This window comes from Monoraphidium neglectum (genome assembly GCF_000611645.1).
Source record: "Monoraphidium neglectum strain SAG 48.87 unplaced genomic scaffold scaffold00002, whole genome shotgun sequence".
In the NCBI taxonomy this organism is placed as follows: Eukaryota; Viridiplantae; Chlorophyta; class Chlorophyceae; order Sphaeropleales; family Selenastraceae; genus Monoraphidium; species Monoraphidium neglectum.
In genome coordinates, this window is record NW_014013623.1 from 76,897 (window position 1) to 100,110 (window position 23,214).

Below are 23,214 nucleotides of genomic sequence, written 5' to 3' on the forward strand. Positions count from 1 at the left end.
GCTGTCACTCGAAGCCTCCCACCCCCCCTGCATCCAACGCGTGCAGGTGTACCCAGTCATTACGTCCGTTCAGCCTTCCAACGGCTCCCTGGCTGGCGGCACGCTGGTGACAGTCCGAGGCAGCGGGTTTCCCGAGATCCCCGCGGCAAGTGCAAGCAATGCCCCCTCGGCCGCCCTTCAAATCGTCATGGGAGGGGGCATCCCTTGTGACCTCGTGTCCTCCACCTTTGACGAGGCGCGATGTCGCACGCGCCCGGCGTCCTGGGCCGCGGCGGCCGGGGCGGCTGGGGCCGACGGGACAGGGGCTGTGAACGGCACCGGCGCGGGGGCGCTGCGCGGCGTGTTCCCCGGCATGAGGGGCATACTGGTCGAGACCTTCAACCGCGCGTGAGCATCGGGCGCCTAGTCCACTGCCCCTCTGGCAAGCGGCAGGCATGGCCCACCAGCGTGCCTGTGCTGCAGCTCAGAGCCAGCAGGTCCACCATCTGCAGGTGCTCTGTGACCACTAGGCTTGGAACCAGGTATGCAAGCCTCCACATGCCGCCCATCCGCCACGCCTCAAACCGGGCGCCTCACCCCCAGGGTGCCAACTGGCGGCTCCGATGCAATGTTTGACGCGGTCTGGTCCTGGAACGCCACGGCCAGCGACGAGCCCCCCCGCGTGGAGCTGGGCGCCTGGGAGGCTGGCATCGAAGCGAACCGTGACAACTTCTGCACGCGGACCTCGGCTGTCTTCACCACGGTCGCGGCGGGGCCGCATTCGTTCCTGCTGACGGGCGACGATCTCGCTCAGCTGGTGGGGGGCTCATGTGCGCGCGTGCACGTGCGCATGCACACGCGCATCATATATTCGTGCATAAGATTGTGTGCGTGCGTGCGTGCCTGCATGATTGTTTTGCAAAACCTTCTTGTTGCTTGCGCACATCGACCATCCTGGGCATGTGTGTGTGTGTGTGTGTGTGTAAGTGTGTGTGTGTGTGTTAGTGTGTGTGTGTGTGCGCGCGCGTGCGTTTGCTTGCATACCTGTATCAAGAGAAGAGCAGCAGCCCTGCAAGTGCGTTTGAGCTGACCACACTGTAACAATCTGCCTTCCATCCACCCGGCCGGTCTCGCACAGGAGGCCACCTGGGCGCCAGATGACCCGGCTGGCTCGGACCCTAACGCGACGCTGGTGACACAGCGCCTCGTCAACATCACCTCGCACACCGCCGGCCTGGACGACTGGGGTTCCCTCCAGCCGCCGTCGCCGACCGGCGGTGGCGGCAGCCGGCAGCGCGCACCGGCGGTGGAGCTCGCGGCGGGCCAGCGGGTGCTGCTGCGCGTGGCGCACTGCAGCACCATAGTCACATCATACGTTCAGGCAAGCACCAACCTGCACGGGTCTTACCTGCTGTTTAGCTGGACCCATGTACCTGTCATGCCAAGGGAGGAGGACAGGAAGCAGTGAGAGGGGGTGGCGGCTGCTGGCGGCTAAGCCATTAGTTCTGCCAGGCACCTCACGCCGCGGCAGTTGCGCAGCACCACTTGAACAGTGCTGTGTGCTTGCAAGAGGCGGGCCCCTGTGGGGGTTTGGCATGTGGCAAAAAGCCCATAGTTGGGTGTCGCCTGCACAACTGCGGGTCGCAGGCATGCTGTTGCACCACGGTCCCTGCTTCCTCCGCAAACCCAGACGAACGCTTGTGCTCCCCCCCCACTGCACTACTCACCCGCCTGCCCACCCACACCGTCGTCGCTGCCGTCCCAGGTGGGCGTCATCTCGCCCAGCGCAACAGCGCGATGGAACTCTGTCAGGGAGCGGCAGCGTGTCACCGTCAGCCAAACACCCAAGGGTGCTGCCTTCTCCGTCGACGCCCTAGCACCAGCTGGTGGGTGCGGATGGATGGGCAAGCAAGCACGCAGCGCACCAGCGCGCGGTGGCTATGAGCTGATGCTGACGAAGGTTAGAGCCTTGCGGGCTCCCAAGGAAGTAAGTGATGTTTGCTCTTGCTGACGCCCTGACCCTACTACCCCCGCGCGCCCTGATGAACTCTGGGACTTCCGTTTTTGCTCGGTGCGGGCGTGCCGATTCTGCACTCCCTGATGCATGCAGGCAGCACTTTGGACTTCATCACCGACGTCAACTTCACAGGAGCCATGGGGCAGCCGCTGCTGGGTGCGTTTGAGGCCCGCCAGCTGAATGCTTTTCGGGCGCTAGGTGCACGTTTACGTGATGAACGTGTCAGAAGCCGCTTGCACTCCTGCTATCACCTGCCGCAAATCGGGCCCTGCTTTGCGCTGTGTCACTCCCCACGCAACCTAAACCTGTGCCCTCCCCCTTCATCATGCCACCTGCCCCTTCCCAGGAGTCGGATTGGAGATCAATGGCGCCCTCATGCTGCCAGCACCGCTGCCGCTCAACTCTACCGCGGCCCAGCTGTCTGCATCCCTGGCGGCAGCGCTGGGGCTGACGGTTGCAGATGCCGGCGTGGAGGTTGAGGGGGCGGCGGAGGATGGAGGCTGGCTGAAGTGGCGGCTGGCGGCCAGCCGGTCTAAGGTCTGCAGGAAGGGGTTGCGGTGTTGCGGTTGCATGACAATATCTTGTGAAGCGGCTATTTGATTTTGAGACCGGCTGCTGAGGTACATACATGCAGGAGCATGCTCGGCAATTCATTGCTTGGGAGGCTGGGCGCATGCAGGCCTGAGATCATATTTCACACTGCACGCTACCACCCGCATCAATCCTGCTTTTACAGGTCTCGGGCATCAACATCACGAGCCTTAGCTTTGCAGCCCTCGCCGCCACCGCTGGACAAGCCCCCCCGCCAAACAACACCTGTATCTTCTCTGCTGTCGATTACGCCGTGGCGGGCGAGAACAGCACAGTCAGCGAGCCCTCCTGCCCAGCTATGTACGTGGCCATTCCAGGCGCCCCTCAGCGGGTGTACCCTGACCCTCCAGCTTCCGCGCCGCCGCCCCCCGCGCCAGACACGTCCGCGGTGAATGCGAGCTTCGCGGAAGATGTGCAGGGCGTTGACGGCTACGACGCGCTGGGCGAGGGCCGCAGCTGGGCGCTGTGGCTGAACGGCCCGCCCGACAACAGCAGCAATGGCGCTCCGGCGCTGCTGAACTACACCTCGCTCCCATGCAATGCAACGGTGGCGATGGTCACCGCAGCCGTCAGCGCGTATGGGGCGTCGGTGTCGTCTGCCAGGTGGGTTGAAGGACAAACGGTGCCCAAATCATGCAGCGTTGGCTTTGACCTTGGAATCCACGAAGCGGCAACCTCCTCAAGACCGCTGATTCTTGGTGCAGTGCCTCCGACCAGCGCGGGAGGCCACCCTCTGAGGACAACTCTGTGCGCAGGCCTCAAATGTCTGCACGGCAGTATCCGCCCCCCTTCCCCTCATCGCTCCCAGTCTTTGAGTTGCCAACCTCTGCACCTGCCCAACCCCCATCCACAGTGTCCGACTGGGCACGCATGTGGGCACCCGCTGGGTGATTGCATTTCCATACGGGTACACATTCCCTTGGCGCGACGGCTGGCTGCCATCGGACAACGCCACAGCAGGGCCGCTTCCAGTCGGTGCTGAGAGCTTGGCAGGCGCAGCAGCACCAGGCAATGACAGCAGTACCGACCTGGTGTCGGTGCTGGTCGCGACGATGCAGCTGCCGTCAGGGCAGCTGGATGGCAGCTTCCGACTGGCTGCCGCCGGGTACTGTGATGTCGTCACAGTGCGGATCAGAGACACGGAGGCGGCGGCTGAGAGGGCTATCAGACGCCTACCTGGACTCAAGGGTGGGTCCGGGCATGAGGTTTTGATAGGAGGTTGGCAGGGCGGAGCGTACGCGTCCAGTTTGGGCAAGCAAGCCCGGTGGGCATCTCAAGGATTCCTACCTCTGAATGCTGTCCGCATGGCGGAGTCAGCAACCCACCAATGCTGATGTTCGCCCAGAAACAGCCTGCAACCTTTGTCACCACGCAGGTGTGCATGTCGCACTGTCTGGCGGCATCGACTACGCTCTCACCTGGGAGATCACCTACCCGCCAGCAACCTCGGATATCCCGCAACTGCGGATCGTATCCTTGGACATTACCAATGGCTCGACGCCCCAGATTGCTGTCTCCACGCTTGTCAATGCAAGCAGTGACTTGCTCATCGCCCCGATCCCCGCTGAGTGGCTGCAGGTACCCGCCATTGACCCGTGGGCGGTGCAGCTGGAGGCCAACGGGATCGGCACTGCGTGCGACGATGACGCACGCGCGGGCTGCACCTTCCTGTACGCCATGGACTCAACCCCAAGCATCACCTCTGTCGTGCCAACGGAGTTCAACGCCACACAAATAGACCAAGTGAGCCTCATAGTTGTGTGTGTGTGTGTATGTGCAACAAAGGCTTCCTGGGGGTCTGCGTGTGCTGCATTTTTCCACATCAACAAGGTTTGACTGCTGATTGTGTGCAGCCCTTGCGAGCAGGGTAATGTTTGATCGTAAGCTGTCAGCTTCACACCCACACGCTGCATCGACAAACCAGTGGAGATTTCGTATCAAACTCATACTCCTGACTGACACAATCAGGAGCTGACTATAGACGGGAGTGGTTTCTCCACAAACGCTACAGACAACCGCGTCACGATTGGCGCCCACGCCTGCGGCAACGTCACAGTTGAGCCCTCCAGCGGCAACGACACGTCACTCCTGCGACTCCGCTGCACGCTGGATGCCTCCAAAGTGGCGGCCGGGCGGCGGGCGCTGCTGGTAGAGGTCGACGGCAAGGGGGCCGCCGCCTCGGCCGTCGCGTTGGCCTCCGTAACTAACAATTCAGCGTCCAGCGGCAACCCTTCAAACGCATCCGAGATTGATTGGCAGGACGGGATTCACCTCCAGTTCTCTACCCTTGCGTTTTCAACTCTGGACCTTCCTAACAGCACATGGAACGCCTCAGCGTCCGATAACAATCTGCGGGCGTTGGACGCCTCTGGCTACACGCTTTTCAGGATCAGGGGTGGCGGTTTCGACCAGACTGACTGCGGGGCCAACAATGTCAGCATAGGCGGCGTCCCGGTCGGTGTCGTGGACTGCGCTGGTGACGAGCTCCTGGTGATATACCCCCGCGACACGTCAGGAGGGCCGGCAAGAAACGCCTCTGTGGACATCCAGGTGGGCACTTATGGGTTTGGATGCATGAGGCGCATTGCCATGCATACACGGTGATTGTCGCTGCAATGCTGCCTTCTGGTCACCTGCGATGCACAACCCTGACTTTTTGACCCCGCCAATTCCACCCCAACACTGCAACACACGTGTCCCTCGCCTGGACAGGTGATGGCACCCGGCGGCTCGTCTGAGGCGCTGCCAGCCAACGCCAGTGCTGAGGAGCGGTCGGTTGCGGTGTGCACGGCCGGCCCAGCGATTGACCAACTGCTCGTGCCCTCGCCGCCCACGCTACCCCTGGCAGGTGAAAGCAGATCACAATAGCTCTCCAAGCATGGCTTGCAGCCGACGGCGGTCTTCATGCAGTGGCTGCAACCCTGCTGCCCTGGAAGTCTCATGAAGCAAGGAGAGTGACCCGTCCCTTGCACTCACCTGACCACGCGCTGTCGTTTGACGACCCGCACCCTTTCGCAGGCGGAACCCTGCGCTTCACTGTGCGCGGCCTGAATGCATCAGCAGACGCTGCGGCCTGGGAGGTCTCCCTCCTACCCGCATTTCCTGTCGGCAACATCACCGGCGACCTGAAAGCTGCACGCATCGCGCTGGCTGCGTCCGTGGCGTGTGGCAACCCAGTGCCTGGCAGCGCCAACGGCGGAGATTTTGTGGAGTGCACCATTGTGCCAGGCCAGCTGGCGGCGGGCGACTATCTGTTGGCGCTGACAGCAGGCAACGCGACATTTGTGCTGCCCAGCCCGGGAATAGCGGTCCGGCCCAGCAGCGGGAGCGCACAGCAGCTGCAAGTCCTTGGGGTGACGCCAAGCTGCGGCAACATTGCGGGTGGCACGTGGCTAAACATCACAGGTGCGTGCATCTGAAGAGCGACAATTAAGCTCACCAGCTTACATTGTGATTTGTACTTGCAGCCAAACTTCCCTGCGCTGACGTGCCCTGCACATGGCTTTGAACGGTGTTGCGCACAAGTAGCACGCGTTTGCTTGAATAGCAACTTCCGTTGCCCCCTGGTCCGGCTCCTGATCTTCCCTCGTCTACCAAACCCTGCCTGCTGAGACCTGAACTTATCCTGGCAACCCGATCCCGCAGGCTCTGGTTTGGCGCCTGCGCCATCCGCCTTTGGCGACAACCTCACGGTTGTCGCCTTCGTCCCTGTCAACCCAAGCTCTACCTTCCCCCTCGGCCTCGTCCCCTGCGACGTGTCCGAGGTTGCGGCCGACGGGTCAAGCCTGGCGTGTGTCACGAGGCCGCACCTGTCGGCCAACGCGACCGCGGAGGACCCCTGGGCGAGGGCGCTGGTCCCCCAGGCCACACCTTCCGGGTGAGCGTCGCGGCATGCAGGGCTGTGCCAGCGCCTGCCAGGCAGCGCTCGGTCCAACTTGTCCCAGCTGCTGTCTCGTGAATGGAGGAGCCATAGGGTAGAGCAGTCCTGGAGGTCATGCATGGTGGGCGGGGCTCTCAAGTGTCTTGCCCAACCCCACACTGATGCGCAACTTGCCAGCTGGACTTCCACCGCACACCTCGTTATCTGCCAAAGCATTTTTTCCACGGCTTGGCCAACTCCCAACCCAAACCACTCACACAACTACGCACTCACGAATCCCCCCCCCCCAGATCGGTGACCCTAGCCTTATGCAACAGCCCGCCAGCCTCCGACTCTGACAGTTTCAACTGCTGGACTGACACCCGCAACCCAAGGGCAATCGGCTGCCCCGCAAACCCTTCCAATTCCGCTGTCAACGCCACGGCGCCGCCGCCATGCTCATTCTCCTATCAGTGGGCTTCCACCCCGACCCTTACCGCTCTCAGTCCTTTGTTTGGCCCTACAGGCAACAACTCCGCAGGGCAGCTGACCGTTTTGGGAGCCAGGCTGGCTGCCATTGCCAGCATCTCTTTGGACGGCGGCGTCAGCGGTGGAGCTTGGCTCTGCAACGTGACCGGCTCTGATTACGGCTACGTCAACTGCTCGCTGCCTGCCGGCCTGCCGGCCGGCGTCTACACTGTCAGGGCAGCGCAGGCCGACGGCGCCCCGGCAGTCACCCTGGGTGCAGTGGGAGCTGACATTGTGTACACTGCCGCGCCACGAGTGGGGGCGCTGCTCGGCAACGTCGGCAGCATCGTGGGCGGTGCTGAGCTCATCATCCGTGCGCCGCCCGGCGCTGATGGAGGCTTCAACACCACGCATGCCGCCGCTAACGATGTCTTCGTCGGCGGGCAGCGATGCGACGTCGTTTCAGGGTCTGTGACGGACGGCGAGCTCGCGTGCAGGGCTACTGGGGTGGCGGGGCTGGTGAGGGCGGAGTACTGGCGGCTGGACATGCAGACGAGCATACTGCCAGACCTGAGGAGCTACCGGCCTCCAGGTGGGCGTCCAGGCTGCGCCTCCAAGAGCACGTGTCAGGGAGGGCGCAGGGAACCATCCTGTAAAGTGGGGGCAGCCGAGGCTGCGTGAGGTGTGCCATCACCAGGGCAACATAGGTATCAACCGAGCGTATGCCTCAAGCTTTGATTGCATCGCTCGCGTGTTGGCTTCCACGCCTGACGCAAACCCCTCGTGCCGCTCCGCATCTTTGACAGACGCGTCGGTCATCCAAACAGTGGTGGGCCGCTCCTGGAGCGCCCTGCCGCCCCCCGGGCTGTCCCAATCAGCGTACTGGGCGGCGCGCTTCTCCTTTGCGTTCCTGGCGCAGGCGGCAGCCAACTTTACGTTCCAGTTGAATGCTGATGACGCGGCGGCGCTATACCTGGACGGCCAGATGGTTGGCAGCACGTGGGCCGGGCCCTGGCCGCTGAGAATGTGAGTGCGAGAGATGACCTGATGCTGGCAGTGTGCGTGATCCGCTTGCTTGGCCTCAGGGTGGGTGTTGCAGGGTTTGCAGCCGGCTGCTGCGGCTGTAGCCGCGTGGCTGTCTGATGGGTGCACGCTGACTGGACCCTTGCAGTCCCGACGCCAGCACGGATGCAGGACTCCCCTCCAATTGACACAGCCAGGCAGACGTCTGGGTTGCTTCCAGTCACACGCACTCAAGCATTGCCTTGGCCCCCCGACCCCGAATCCATTTCTATCATTGCTGCGCGCAGCGAGCTGGGGGCCGGCTACCATGACGCCGAGGTGCAGTTCTTTCAGGGCACCGGATGGGCCGGCGCCTCCCTCTCCTGGGACGCCGGGACGCCTGGAGCGGTGAGCAGCCAGAAATAGAGCCTGCGAAGGGGCCAAGGCCAATCGCTCACATGGTGATGTTTCAACGACAGTGACGATTTGAATGCACAGGAGCAGACAGGGTGCCCTACAACACCCGAGTCAAGTCATGAGAGCAGCCAGTATTGGTAGCCAGCGTATTGCACGTCATCACCGCGCCTCGTCGCTTATTATAGTGCAGGCCTGCGCGCGCCAACTCGTGACCGCACGTCCGCAACGCACGTGCTTGCCCGCACAGTCACTTGCAGCCATTCCTCCCTCAGCCCTTCTGCTGGTGCGCCCTGGTGTGCCTGTCCCAGTCCTCGTCGCGGTCAACGGCATCCCGGCTGCCATGAGCTGCACGGCGGCCACAATAAACGTCAGCACCGTCCCCCCTTCAACACCCCTGGACCCGTCTGAGCCAACCAACTTCACCAACCCGGCGGGTGGGCAGGGCATGGTCAGGGGGGTGAGAGGGGGCTGTGTGATGCTTTAATGCATGCCAGCCAGCTGCGTGCTGCTGCTGACACAGCTCACAAGGCTGCTTTGCACAGTATGGATATCTCCCAACCCAAATAATTGGGACCTCAACCTCACCTTCAGCCACCCCCTCCAGACTCACTCCACCTCACCCCTTGCTGTCATGCATCCCAGGAGCCTGCATGTTCTACTATGCAAGTGCCCTCACGCCAGTCTTGACGTCCGTTGCGGCGCCGTCCCACCCTCACGGCCTCGCCTCCATCGACGGGCCCGGTACCCTCGTGCTCAACGGCACAGGCATCGGCTATAACGCCTCGGACTACTCAATAACCTTGGACGGCGCTCCTTGCCTCATAAACACTCTCAACGTGGACGAATTCGGCCAGGGCAATATCACCTGCGACCTTCCAATGCTCTATGCTGGCACCAAGCGCCTGCGAGTGAACATCGCCGGCCGCGGGGACGCAGCCATGCCGGCGTCGCTGGCCGTGCTGCTGGCGTCCCCGTCAGCGCTGCGCGCGCCCCCGCTGCCGTCAGAGCTGCTCGTCGGCTACACCCTGCGCATGAGCGCAGCGCAGCCATCAAAGGGGAGCTTCTGGGGCGGGTCGACAGTCAACATCACCGGCTGGGGCCTCGCCGCGACAAGCGCGGGCGGCGCGCCCGCAGCACCCGGGGGCGCGTTCACGCGTGCCTCCGTCGGCGGTCCAACCCCTGCCGGGTCGCCGATGGCAGCGGCCCTCGTGGCCGCGAGCGGCGCCGGGTGGGCAGCAGTGAGCATTGGGCGGGTCGCGACCTTGGCAATGACGCCGTCCACGTTTGTGCTGACCCTCAGCCTGCAAGTGGTCGACTCGACATGGGGGGACATCCTCGGCTCTGCGACCATAGTGCACACCCTCGATAAAGCAAATTCGCCAGCTGTCGGTGCTGTCAATGTGACTGCCGGCGGCGGCAGCGGCGGCTCCGACCGGGTGACGCTGACGTGGAACGTGGCACTGGGCACAAACAGCACAGAGGCGGCCGACGCGGGCGGCGCGGTCTGGGCGGCGCCCGGCGGCAACGGCAGCGCGAGCGCGGCAGCCGTCGCATTCCAGGCGCGCGCTGGGGCAGTGGCTGGGCCTCTTGTCCAGTGTGCAGGGCCCGTCGCAGTGGAGGGCTTCCTCAATGGGACTGATTATGAGGAGAATCTGGAGTGCGACCTGCCTGCTGGGCTCCCAGCTGCAAACTACACGGCATGGGGTGAGCTTTGTTTTAGAGACGTCTTTGATTTGCTGTAACAATGCGTAATTGCAAGCCAGAGCCTTGCCCTTGCTTCAGACAGCTGCTAGGTATTTGTCCACCAGAGTCAGGATGCACAGCGTTGGAGTGATACCTCACAACCATTGCTCGGCTGCGGTTTACAGTGTGCGTCCCCTGGCTTGGGTGTGGATGGCGCTCAGAGGCGGTGGTCGTTCCTCTGAATGTCACCGGGTTGTCGCCCTCGGAAGGCAGCAGCGCCGGAGGGGCCATTGTTACAATCCAAGGCTCAGGTGTGTGTATACACACGCGCGCTTGCGCGTGCACACACACACGCGCACACACACACGCGCACACGCACACACGCACACACACACACACACACACACACACACACAAACACATACATGCACACACAAACACACGGGCCCTCCCCACAATGCCGACTGTTCTGCAACAAACCTGCAGCACCTTTTCTGACTGCTTGATGTGTGGTTGATATTCCATTTGGGCAGGTGACCAAGTGGGGCAAGACAGTCTGGAAAAAGATATTGGATGGGTCAGAAATGCCTGCCAGGCTGTGGCCATCCTCCTCGCTGTTCACAATCTTCTCCATTCCTGCCCAGGCTTCAGCAGCATGGTCGGGGACTTGTCTGTACGGTTTGACAACAGCTCCTGCGCAGTGACTGCGGCCTCAAACACGAGCATCACCTGCACCGCGGGTCCCGGGGCTTTTGGCGCGGCGGCTCTGTACATGACGCCTGCTGAGGTGAGCTGGCTGGCTGGCCTATTGACTGCTGATTTTCCAGAGTCCTAGAGGAAGCCGTGTCGAAAGAGCCCTTCGTTGCGGCAGACATGCTTGTGCCATGAAGCAATGGCCTGATGCATGCTAGCAACTGCCGCGCACCAAGGAGCCTGCCTGCCTTGATATGAATTACGCCCCAACTCAACACAACACAGGGCGCTGCGGAGCAGTATCTGGCGCCGCTTAACTTCACATATGACCCCTCGCTCACGCCGCGCGTCTACTCTGTGACCCCAACAAGCGGGCCCGCCGGCGGCGGCACACGCATGACCCTCACCGGCGCGTTCCCTGCGCCGCCCCCGGGCGGCGTGACCGTCTGGCTCGGCGCGGGCGCTGCGGCGGCGCCGTGCGGCAATGTGACGCTTGTCAACGCGTCTCAGATAGAGTGTGTGACCGGCGACGCGGGCTGGCCAAGGCCGTCGGCGGCGGTGGCGCGGGTCAGGGTGGTGTATGATGGTTGGGGAGAGGCGCTGCACGAGCCCGCCGCGAACGGCTCGACGGAGGTGAGGCGGCTGCAGCTGGGTGAGCACCTGTTGCTTCTTGGCTGTGGTTGCATGCCGCACGCCCGACAAGCTCTCAGTATGGGTTGAGTTTGTGCTGTCGTGTACTGTGGAGGCTCAGGACGATATGGGGAAAACCCCTTTATCCCCTATCCCCAGGTGTCCTTCAATTGGTTTGAGCTGTGGTCCAGCCCCGCCACCTGGCGTGGCCGCGACCCCCCTGCGGCCAGCAACCACGTGACCATCCCCGCGGGTGAGGGCGGCTCAACCAGGAATGGGGGCGGCCTTGCACCCCGCATGGCGCTTTGTCAAGGACGATGCCTCCTTAACAGACAACAGCATGCCGTTGCTGCCGGAGGCTGCAGCCATGTCTTCACAGGGTATCTTGGGGGCTGCTGCCAGTGCACCAGCTGCGTGGCTGTCCTAAAAATGTGATAAGCGCTATCGACTGACCAGTGCGGCCTGGGCGGCTCCTCTTGCGCGCGGGGGCTGTCAGGCCGCCGCGTGGTGCTCGACGTGTCCACTCCCGTGCTGGGGTCACTGGTGCTGGAGGGGGCGCTTGAGTTTGATGGCTCAGCAGCTGGGGAGCTGAACCTGCAGGTGAGGCTCTGTGGTGTGGGTGTTCTCATGAGCGGGGCATGTGCCCATCGATGATCGAGATGCGTGGCAGCCCCTGAGTGGCCGGTGCGCATTCTATCAATGTGAGCAGGTCTCCACTCATGCATGGGCGTCTGCTTGCGTTGTGGCGCCCACTGATCAGCCTTCAATGTCCATAACACACCCAAACAGGCCCACTCGATCCTGATCGATGGCGGTAGCCTCACGGCCGGCTCAGCTGATGCGGCGCATGCCGGCACGGCGGTCATTACGCTGCACGGCCGCCGCGACTCGTCAGAGTTGCCCCTCTTTGGCACAAAAGTGAGGGTTGTGCAGAACGCATTGGCGAATCAAAGCGAGTGCATGCGGCCTGCGCTGAGCCGTGCGCTGGCGCCACCTGATGGGAGACAGGAGCTCAGCTCCCAGCGTAGGTTGTGACAAAGTGCAAGCGCAGAGTGAAGAACGTGGACACGCGCGACGTGTCAACGGGTGATGCATGTGCTGCACTGGTAAATCACACATTGTGCTGCACACCTGCCGGGCTTGCCGTGGACGTCCACGGCCACACCTGCAAACTCAAGCAGCCAGGCCACCATCCGCCGCGCCGCCGCCCCCAGGTCATTGCGGTGCGTGACGGGACCCTCTTCTTGCGGGGCCGACCCAAGACGCCGGCCTGGGCGCACCTCAACGCCACGGCATTTGAGGGTGCTGCTGAGATTGTCGTGGAGGGAGCTGTCAATTGGGAAGTTGGTAAGGCCCGGTGATTGGCGGGCAGCTTGGCGTGTATTCGAAATACGCCTGGCATGCCGTGACCCATCCTGTCCTGCGGTGAAGGGCAGCAACCTCACTGCTCGGCTGTGAAAGAGCTCTGATGCAAGATGCATGTTTGGAACTTTGACCCTTCTTTTGCTGCTGCTGCTGCTGCTGCTGCTGCTGCTGCTGCCGCTGCTGCTGCTGCTGCTGCTGCTGCTGCTGCTGCTGCTGCCGCCGCTGCTGCTGCTGCTGCCGCTGCTGCTGCCGCTGCTGCTGCTGCCGTCGCTGCTGGTGCCGCCGCTGCTGCTGCTGGTGATGCTGCTGCTGCTGCTGCTGCTGCTGCTGCTGCTGCTGCTGCCACCGTCGTGACATCGCCGCGTCACCCTATTCACCAAACCTGCCCATGCATCAGGCGACCGCATCGTCATCGCACCCAGCGGCTTTGAGCCTGAAGAGTTTGATGACGTCATCATCGCAAACACCACCCAGGAGGGCAGTGGCAAGTGCGCTACGTCCAAAGAGAGCGGCGTGGGCCGGGCTCACGATCTGATGTTGCTTCAAATTCGAGATTCTGAACGTATTAGTTGACGTGCAACCTGGTTAAGCATAGCGCCTGCTGGTGGATTGCTGATGGACGAGCCCCAGGCAGCATCTAACCTGCAGCAACCAGAACTCTGCTCACTACCCCTGCCCCCCGCACCACCGGTGACGCAGCTTCACGGCCACCCGCCTGGGGCTGTCGGCCCCGCTGCAGTTCACGCACCTGGGGGAGCGGGTCACGTTCCCAGGTGACCCCCTTGGCCGCGTGCTGGAGATGCGCGCTGAGGTGGCGGTGCTGAACCGCAGCGTCAGGATCACCGGTGACCCCAGCAGCGCAGACACTCTGTTTGGCGCCCAGGTGCGAGGGAGGGGGTGCGGGTGCCTAGAGGTGGAGCGCCGCGGCCCATGTAATGCTTGGAGGCAAGAGGGTGGGGCGGACTCCGGTTCTTTGGAGGGATCCTGCCTCGTTGATGAGTCCGGGTTGCGCACCCTGCCAGGGGAATGATTTGGGATTCGACAGGCTTGTGATTGCACAACGGGAAGCAGCATGCGAGGAGAGCCACTCCTGTGGTGCCCCGTCCGCGCGAATCTCGCAACAACACAGCATCTTTTCAAAGCCTTCCGTCACGCTCCAATGCCGCGGCTCCCCTGCTGGCCCACCGTCCCGCCGCCCTCCTCCCTGCCCCGCCCCTCCCCGCTTCCAGGTGATGGTCAGCAGCCCGGCGGGGGCGGCCAGCCGGGGGGTCGCCCAGCTGGAGCAGGTGGAGCTGGCAATGGCGGGGCAGGCCTCAAGGTGCACGCGGCAGTGTGTGCGCTGTGCCGGAATGGGGTCAGCTGGACAAGGCTCCTTTGCGCTGCTTGATAACGGCTATAGCTTCAATACCTCCGTTGCCCTGCGCTCTGCGTCTGCCAGTGTGCTCACGTATGGCCGGCTGGCCGCCCTCCACCTGGTCACTCCCACCTCGAACCTCCTCCCACAGGCCGGGCAGACGTGAGTGCGCTGCCCTTCAGGCCTGAGAACACTATGCAACATCTAAACCATTTGCCAAGAGACTTCGCAGCGCACGTTACCGCCCGGACTCCAGTAGCGCGATTTCCCCGCTGCCTGCTGCCTTGCTGCAGTGCAACGTGTGCCCTCGTCACTCCGGCCCGCCCCTCTGCTTTTGCACATCGATCGCTGCGCAGACCCCATGCGGTTCCACATGCATGGCGACGTCGCGCTCAGCTCCTATATGAAGGGCTGCGCGGTCCACACCACCTACTCAAGAGCCGCCACGATCCACGCCACTAACAGGCAAGGCCTGCTGTCGCCAGCCGCTGCCAGTCTGCTCTGCTTTTCACCTGTCCTGACCTCCTGAATTTGCTTCGCATCAAAGGCGTGCTGTCCTCAACAGCAGCAGTCTGTCGCTGTCTCCGTGGCCACCCGGGAGGTGATGGGAACGCACGGTCCATCGGGCATACATTCGCCCAGCTTGCAGCACAGGCTGCACGAGCCCAGCCTGCTCGGACATGTTCAGCGCTGAGCTTGCTCATTGTTGGCTGCACAAAGACAGAGCAGCACCATGTGTGTCGCACGTGTTCATCTCCCGGCACAATGCTCAGGGTGCTGCTGTCTGGCAACGTGGTTTTCGACAGCCTGGGCCACGCGTTTGCGTTTCAGGACGGCTCCGAGACAGGCAGCATTCTTCAAGGGAACCTCGCAGTTACCACCAGGTTGGCGGGAATGACGGGCCCTGCCCCGCTCTAGGCGCACCAAACAAGGGGGGGGATGCAAGTTCTGATGTCGAGGGAGGGGTGCAGAGGGCGTTCTGCGCCGTCACGCACCTGTTCGTTTTCTTGGCAAATTGCAGCTGCCGGCTGTCCTTTGAGTGGACAACCGACGCTGCTGTGCGCCCGCCTTTTCTGTGCAGGCGGACTCACTATGCCCTGAACGCAGACCTCGAGCCGGCGGCCTTCTGGATCACAAATCCAGGCAACACGCTGACGGACAACTCTGCAGCAGGCGCGCAGGGAGCGGCGGTTCAGGTTTGAGTAATTACAGCTGGGGGCCACAGCTGGGAGGCCAAAAAAACCTTGTGCAGCACGTAATTGCTTCTGACCTTCGGGGACTGCACACTCTTATGCTGCCCCGCAGCCCCTCCCCACCGCCTTGCCAACCCAACTTGGCTGCTGCAGCCCCCGACCAACGCCCTTCTCCATCACTGGCCCCCCCAACAGGCTCCGACGGCTATGGCTTCTGGTACCGGCTGCTGGACTACCCAGAGGGCCCCTCCTACACGGGATCCATCCGCCCCCGGTTCACGGCCCTGGCCAGCGCGGCATTCGACTCCAACACCGCCCACTCCGCCGCGTACTTTGGGATGCGGATCCACCCAGACTTCTTCCCACCGGTGGGCAACGCGCGCGCTCTGGCGTGGAGGATGACCACGACCATCAATGCACGCGTGTGAGAGAGCGGCCGCATGCGCATGCACTTCGTCGCGCGGGACAGAGAGGTGGTGCAGCATTTGAGCTGCATAAGTCTGTGCGCAGGAGCTCGTCATGGGCGGATCGTCATCATAACGACCCGGAGTCTGCACCCTCCCCACCCACATGCGCCCTACACATTGATCAATCCAATGGCCAGGTCCCTGCAGAGTTCACCAGGTTGCTGTCCTACAAGAACGGGGTCAAGTGCGTCACAGCGACGCAGGTCGGCCTGTGAGGAAGGACCTTGCGTGCAGGGGGTTGGGGATGGGGGGTCGCCCCACAGGCGCCGTTGAAGGGCCGGCTTCTCGTGAGTGAGACAAAACAAGATTGAAGCCATGCTTTGGGTGCGAGAGTTGAACCTTGCCGTGTCCTCACAAGTCGGGCCGCTCCTGCTGACTGCCTCTGGGGTCCGGGCTTGATGTTCAAAGTCTGTGCCGGCTGCGCCCCTCCCCCCCCTCGCCACCCGCAGGTGGGGCTGGTGGTGTTCACAGACCTGACAGTCGCGGACTGCGGCGGCGGCGCGCAACAGCACGTCATCTACACGGCGGACTACGGCGCCGGCGCCGAGATGGCCTTCGTGGTCGACGGCCGCCCGCGCGGCGCGGGGACGCCGGCGACCGCCATGGCAGGTGGGCTTTGCGCTTGTACCTGCAGGTTTGGGGCGGACGGCGTCCGAGTGTTAGTCAGTGGCTTCTGACTGCCAATGGTCCGCTGGGAAGCAATGTATTCGTGTTTGCAACATGCCGGTCTGTAGTCTGGTGAAGGGACGCAGGTGCAGGTGTACCTGGCGTATATATCGGTCTCACACTGTCAGTTCGATGTTGATATGACTTGCAGGCGTACGCAACGCCCTGGTGGTGGCGCGCACAACAGAGGGCGGCGTCGGCAGCGCGGGCGCGTGGCCGGGCGCCCGCGGCGTGCGCGGGGTGGTGACGCAGAGCGCCCCGCTGTGGAGCGACAGTCACTCAGCCCTGATGAGTGTGGTGAGATGGCGCCGCTCGGGGCGGGAGGGGGCGTCTACGCCTACCCAACATGAGCTCTTGTTTGTGCTCATACAGCGGGGTGCTACCTGCCGCGTCGTTGACTGGCACGCACAAAGACCCCATTGTGGAAGTGCGATTGCCACGATTGGTATGGTTGGATCCTTGGACGCGGCCGGCTGATGTCAAGCCCTCACGAAACCCCTCGGCTGGTGGAGCCCAGGCCACATATACCTGGCAGCAACCCTCCAGCGCGCATCCACACCTCCAACCCCGCACCTGGCCGGCCCAGAAGCGCGCCGCCTCAGGCTGATGCACCAACCTCACCTAACCTGTCATCGACCCCTCACAGATCAATGTCACGTTTGTCGGCTGGACGCAACAGAATGGGAGTGGGCCGCAATTTGTGGCGCTGGAGCCCTGCGGCAAGTGCGGCACCTACCAGGTTGGCTGCTTCGGCTCTTATTGCTTCAGACCGCGCCTTTGAAGCCAGGAAAGGCGTTGATGGAATCAAAAAGCAAGCAGCCTGCAATGTCAAGCCTGGTAATGCCAACCTCCTGGTGCCCATAGCGCAAGCGACGGGTCCGCCCCAGCAATCCACGCTCTGCGCCGCCGCTCAATCCCCCCGCTCCACCAACGTTGGTACACAACTGTATGCTGCAGGGGGGCGCCACAACGATGGTGTCTGGCATGACGTTCCTACCAGCTGGCCTTGGGCCACCGAGCGTTGTGGCCTGGAGTTGGGGCCACCAGGTGTAGCTGGCATGTGTGGCAGGGGCCAGCTTGCCTGGGAATGTACAGCATTGCCCCTGCTTTGCTGCGCTGTTTTGGCCCACTCTACCTGTCTTCCCGCATCGTTCAGAGCAGCTCGCGAACCCCGGCTCGTGTGCGTGTACAGCGGCGTGCCAGCCCAGCGAAACTCCTGATGCACTGCCGCCCTCCCCAGCTCAGCCAGCACCGCGTAGTGTCCTCCAGAGAATGCCCACCCACCAAGTGCCGCGCCCCCTGTGCTCCCATCAGGGCATCTACCTGGATGCGGACGGCTCCCTCCTCAACAATGATACGCTGCCGAACGGCACCGCGCTCCCCAACGCGTCGTACCACAACTGGACGCTGCCCGCAGCCGGCGCCACCTTCCACTCCGACGTCGGCAACCGGATGTTTGATGACCGGGACTGTATCTACCTGCCAACGGTCAGGAAGTTCTTTTCTGTGCTCCACAGTCTGTCAATCTAGTCAATAGTGCATGCTTGCACAAATGAATACTTACAAAGGCCGCCATCCCATCATCATGAACCCTTCTGGTGCATGCAGCGGGAATGCTGAATGTGCGCTATTGCCCCGGGGCTCACGTTCACGGCGTGCAGGGTCAGGGTGTCGTGTGCGCGCCGCACCTGACATTCCGCCGCATGATGGTCAACAACCACCAGCCTGCGGCGCTCTGGTACAAGTGAGGCCTGGGTGGCTGTTGGAGGTGCATGCATGTCGTGCTTGAATGGACTGCATCAATTGCGATCTGCGAGACCTCGGCTGCCGCTCACCCACGCACCGTTGTGGCACACCGAATTAGGGCCGGCATGCCCGTGGCCTGCGCATGCCGGCTCCGGGGCTGACTGTTTGTGCTGGCCGGCGTGTTTGCGTGATGATCACCCCCACTGGCCCACCATCACACGTTTGTTGACTCCACCCTCATCCCTTCCTAACTCCAAAGGGACCTGGTTGTCACCATCAACGGCACCAACCGCAGCTTTGCAGTGCCGTTCAGCGCCGGCAACGCAAATGGCTACATGTTCACGCTCGCAACACCAGGGTGATGGCGGCGATGATTTTGGGCCCGTAAATTATGCATACACGCACGCATGCACCAACGCTGGCCCATGATCGCTTGCAAAGTCCACAGGCACACGCCTGCATGTGCTGACTGCGTGCTCGCCACTGGCGTATTGCCTGCGCTGACGCGGCTGTTTCTGTCGCTCCCCCTGTTTCAATCGTCTCCCCCAAGGCGGTACTGGCTGCGATGGGACGCGCCGTTTGACACGCCGGTGACCAGCTTGAGGCTGCTGAGGCCTGATGTCCTGGAGGCGGCCCTGGGGTGGCTGATGATGCTGGTCAAGTGGCCGCGGGTGGGGTCGCAATCATTTTTGTTCGGGCACGGGGCCGCTTGATGCAGGCGCAGTCGTGTGTGTAGGCAGCTGTGCCTGGGTGTTTGCTTGCTCGTTTGGACAGAAACTTGGGCAGCCGGACGGCTCATGCCTCTGCGGCTTGAAACCCCGGGTCACACACCTGGCTATGATAATAATCACCAAGCAGCCAACGTCCCAACCAATTCACGGCGGCCTCGTACCTGCCGCTTGCCACGCCGCCCCACGCCTGCAGTCCTATGACCACGTCAACGTCAACGGCGCCCCCGCGCTGCTGACCGCACCCCTGGATCCGGTGAACAACCTGAGCTACGCGGCGCACGGGATGACTTACTACAAACCCAACACGTCGGCGATGGTCGACGCCCGTTGGTACTTCAATGCATCCTACAACATCACCGTGGCCGAGGTGGGCGGAGCACTGCTTGATATGTCGACCTTTGGCATCAACTTTTTTGCTGACCTCAAGCTCAATCATGCATGCAGCCTTGTTTGGCCTTGTACATCTTCATTGGGCGTACTATTGAATAATCTATGCAGCCGGTCGTGACCACCCAGCTATCATCGCGTGCCAACCCATGTTCTATGTTTGCTCACACTCCGCCATCGCAGGTGTTCGTGGCCGGCGACCATGACGTGGCGCTGGATGTTGTGCCGCGCGTGTGTCCTGAACCTAATTGCTCTGTGCCACATCCCAGCCCCTCTCCCAGCCCCTCTCCCAAGCCGTCGCCAAGCCCCAGCCCCTCTTCCAAGCCCTCCCCAAGCCCCAGCCCCTCTCCCAAGCCGTCGCCAAGCCCCAGCCCCTCTCCCAAGCTGTCGCCAAGCCCAAGTCCATCGCCGAAGCCCTCCCCCAGCCCCAGCCCCTCCCCGAGGCCGAGCCCCATCGTTACACCATCCCCACCGCCGCCCACTCCGAGTCCGAGCCCCAGTGCATCACCAGCTGCGCCTCAGGTGAGCCCAGGCCTGCACTCCCTGTTCCAGCGCTCCTCCCCTCAACCCACAGGCACTGTTCCTCGTCTTTTAGACTACAAAACCAGCTCAGAAATGACCAGGCATTGTCTATCTGTGTATACTGATTTTGCCTCGTCGCTCTGCGCGCCGTCCACGTGTGGCTGCACCTCGTCAACCTCCATGCAGGTGCACAAGGCAGTGCGCATCGTCGGCGGCAACCTGACGATCAAAGGGTCCACGAATAGATCCCTGGCGTCACCCTCACCGTCGCCCGCCGGTGGCGGGGGCGGCGGCGGCGGCGGCGGCGGCGGCGGCGGCGGCGGCGGCGGCGGCGGCGCGGGCAGCGGGTCTGTGTCGGTGGCGCCCACAGACTCAGGCGGCAGCAGCGGCGCCAGCGGCGACGTGGGTGCTCCCCTGCCGCCGCGGGTCGCCCTCTTCGACGGCAGCCTGTCCTTTGTGTCACTCGGCATCGACGTCCAGGTCACCGGGAACTTCACGCTCCAGCGGGCGCTGAACTACACGTACAACGCCACCCTGCAGCTTTACAGCGCGCGCATCGCGATGACCGGCTCGTTTGAGATGGCGCTGGTGACATCATCGGATGACGGCGGCGACGCGAGCAGCGCGACGCTGCGGCCGGCCGTCGGCGGCAGCCTCGACGTGACCTCGCCCACACGGCCGGGCCCCGGCTTCTCGGGGCGCTACAGCTGGCGCGGGGATCTGGAGATGCGGCCGGACCCTTTCGCGGTCTGGGCGGCCGCCGGTGCGGCTGGCGCCGGGCGCCGCTTGCTGGCGGCGGACTCGGTCCTGCTGGTGCCGGTTCAGGGCCCTGTGGAGGTGAACGAGTGGGGCGCGGTGGCTGGCAGCAGCAGCGGTGGCGCCAGTGGGGCGGCCGCGCTGTTGGATGCAGACGGGTCTATCCAAGTGGTGGGAGACGCGCAGGCTGCAGAACCGGGCAGCTGCGGGGGCGCGGCGGCGGCCTGCCCCGCCGGCGCCAATGCCAGCGGCGTCGGCGGTGGCAGCAAGAGCAGCAAGCCGAGGCCCGCGCCGCTCTCGCGGCGCACCGTCACGATCATCATTGCAGTGTCGGCCGGTGCGCCGCTGGGCCTTGCGCTGTGCGTGCTGCTGGCCGCCGCTATCAGGATGCGCCGCGCGCGGCAGCGCGGCGATGGCGGGGCGGCGGGGCCGCCGGCGCGGCGGGACGTGCCGCACCCCGCGGCGGCCGAGGGCGCGCAGCCGTCGGGGCCGTCGCTGGTCGCGGCTCGGGCGAAGCACGACACGCCCCGCGGCGGCGGCTGGGGCTGGGGCGGCGGCGCGGCGGGTGTCATTCACATCAGCAGCTTAGCAGGAGGGCCCGCGAGCAGCAGCGGGCCCGCGGCCGGCCGCGACGGCAGCGGCGGGGGTGTTGCGGGCGTTCGCGGTCCGCGGGCGTCACTGTTTGGCTTCCGACCGGGCACGCTGCCCGGCGCGCGCTACGCGTCAGCGGTGGGCGGCGCGGGCACCGGCGACGGGGCGTCGTCGGGGGACGGGGCTGCCGGCGGGGACGCGCGGCGCCAGCAGGCCCGCCGCCGGTCAAACGTCAACGTGCGTGCGTCCGTCGACCTGCCAGCTCACGCGATGACCCTGGGTGAGGTACTCGGTGACGCGGCGGGCCAGCAGGCGGGGCCTGCGGCAGGCGCCAGGCCCGGGGCGGGCGTTCAGCTGCCTCCTGGTGGAAGGCGTGCAGCAGATGCGGCTGCCAGCACGGCTGACGCCAGCCCCGGCTCGTCAGGTTGGGCGTCCAGGCTGCCTTTCTTTGGTCGCCTGCTGGGAAGCGGCGGCGCCGCTGCCCCTCGAACGCCAGCTGGCGTGGCGAGTGCCGCGGCAAGCGCTGATCCTGCGCCTTTCAACCCGCTTTTCAAGACGGATGCTGACCCTGCTGCGGGCTCGTCAGAGGGCGGCAGTTGGGGGGCCGGCATCCCCGGGGTGAATGATGACGACAGCAGCAGTGAGGGCGGGAGCGACGGGGGGTTGTGGGCTGAGTATGGAATGCCTACGGTGCCCAGGGCCGGCGCAGCGCAGCGGGCACGGCTGAGCCCATCTTGAGGCAGTTGAGACGGTGGGTTGGGGCGCGCAAGTCCTGCTGCCCCGCCCGCACTCCCAGCCCCACTGGTGGGCAGAGTTGCTGCTGAAGAGGCCTCTGCTGGGGGATCAACGATTTACCTCGTTCGGCTTGAATGAACCCTCATGTTGCACCAATTTGCGCATCTCTAAATCGGCATGGGCATGTGTTGAGACCTGCACTTTTCGGCTTTCCTGGCCCTGCCCACACAGCACAAATGCCGCGCGTCGGGGGTTTGCGACCGAGGTTGGCTGGTGCAGAGAGGCGGAGGGCGGAGCTCGTACAAGAGGCTTTCCTGTCATGCCGAGCGCGGCTTTGCGGGCCAAAAACGCAGCAGACCGCGCAAATTTCCCCAGGACCAAGGGCTTCCTGCCAGCCTGGTTGGACGCGTGCATGTTGAACGCCATTCAATCCCAGACCCATTCTCGTGATGATCACACAAGCAGTGATTGACCTGCTCTTCTGACACAATCAGTCCCAGCCTTGCTCACAACAAATGCGCCACTAACGCTTGGACCTGGTTGTGGCTCAGCAACTTCCCGCTTATGAGCGCAATGCATGACTCAAAATCCGACTTGTTAGCCCCCACTCTTCCTCCTGCTTTGTCCTGCTGCGCACGGTATAGCTGATGTGATGTGCACAATAATGCCACTGGTTTGTCATGCATTGTGATAAGACTTTGGAGGAACCAAGCTCCGCACCAGGTTGTGGGACTTGCAACACTGCAGCATCAAATTGACAGTCTGGAGATATCATGCCACCGCACACTAATGTAAACCGATGCCTGGACCAGGTGTGGACATATCGAGCATGTACTGTGCAGAAACTGCAATCAGCATCAAAACATTTTGCATCAGGCTTTCCCACGTACCAGCCTCATCAAGTTTTCCCGCTGCCCCAGGCTGTCAGTCCAGCCTCTAGGCCGCCTTCTCGGTTGTTTACACGTGGCACGTAGCTCCACGCGACGCGCAGTGAAAAAAAAGAGCTCAAACATGCGCACCGCCCTGCGGCGGCAGCGCAGGAGTTGTCCAAGGGCATGCAAACCCTTGGATGCCCACATGCAGTTATGAAACGACGCTCTTCACTCCATTCAAAAGAGACGCTGCAAAAAACCAGGGGGCCACGAGGAGCCGTGTGGCACCGCCTACTGCTCCTTCTCGCTGGGCCGCTGCACGCCCACCCAGGCTGCGTTCCACTGGCTGTCGTAAAAGGTGGCCTCGTCAATCAGGTTCTTGTACTTGGCCACGTCGGTGGACGTCCTGGCAGGGTGTGGGGCGGGTTTTGGGGTTTAAGGTTTGAAAACCGGTCGGGTTTGGGAGCAGACGAGGTGCGGGGGGTGGGGG

At 63.4% G+C, this 23,214-nt stretch overlaps 3 protein-coding genes across 3 annotated transcripts; all 3 read left to right on the plus strand.

Annotated features, from left to right (window-relative positions):
• Positions 1-607: 607 nt before the first annotated feature.
• MNEG_0042 (fibrocystin-like protein) lies at positions 608-8,342 on the plus strand (the record flags this gene model as incomplete). The annotated part of the gene is made up of 13 exons (XM_014051490.1): positions 608-796; positions 1,118-1,309; positions 1,745-1,865; positions 2,090-2,152; positions 2,343-2,533; positions 2,733-3,190; positions 4,126-4,330; positions 4,556-5,137; positions 5,300-5,435; positions 5,606-5,992; positions 6,973-7,506; positions 7,721-7,913; positions 8,225-8,342. The coding sequence occupies 13 exons, from the start codon at positions 608-610 to the stop codon at positions 8,340-8,342; spliced, it is 3,369 nt and encodes a 1,122-aa protein (XP_013906944.1).
• A 2,446-nt stretch (positions 8,343-10,788) lies between these two features.
• MNEG_0043 (hypothetical protein) lies at positions 10,789-12,700 on the plus strand (the record flags this gene model as incomplete). The annotated part of the gene is made up of 6 exons (XM_014051491.1): positions 10,789-10,803; positions 10,995-11,342; positions 11,499-11,592; positions 11,836-11,939; positions 12,129-12,257; positions 12,554-12,700. 6 exons carry the CDS (start codon positions 10,789-10,791, stop codon positions 12,698-12,700), a joined length of 837 nt encoding a protein of 278 aa, XP_013906945.1.
• A 118-nt stretch (positions 12,701-12,818) lies between these two features.
• MNEG_0044 (fibrocystin-L-like protein) lies at positions 12,819-21,844 on the plus strand (the record flags this gene model as incomplete). The annotated part of the gene is made up of 19 exons (XM_014051492.1): positions 12,819-13,051; positions 13,404-13,587; positions 13,934-14,022; positions 14,210-14,220; positions 14,415-14,552; positions 15,447-15,619; positions 15,856-15,921; positions 16,168-16,327; positions 16,536-16,681; positions 17,031-17,123; positions 17,342-17,431; positions 17,699-17,872; positions 18,046-18,128; positions 18,390-18,488; positions 18,681-18,801; positions 19,055-19,228; positions 19,432-19,770; positions 19,957-21,397; positions 21,816-21,844. 19 exons carry the CDS (start codon positions 12,819-12,821, stop codon positions 21,842-21,844), a joined length of 3,843 nt encoding a protein of 1,280 aa, XP_013906946.1.
• Between the last annotated feature and the right edge of the window lie 1,370 nt (positions 21,845-23,214).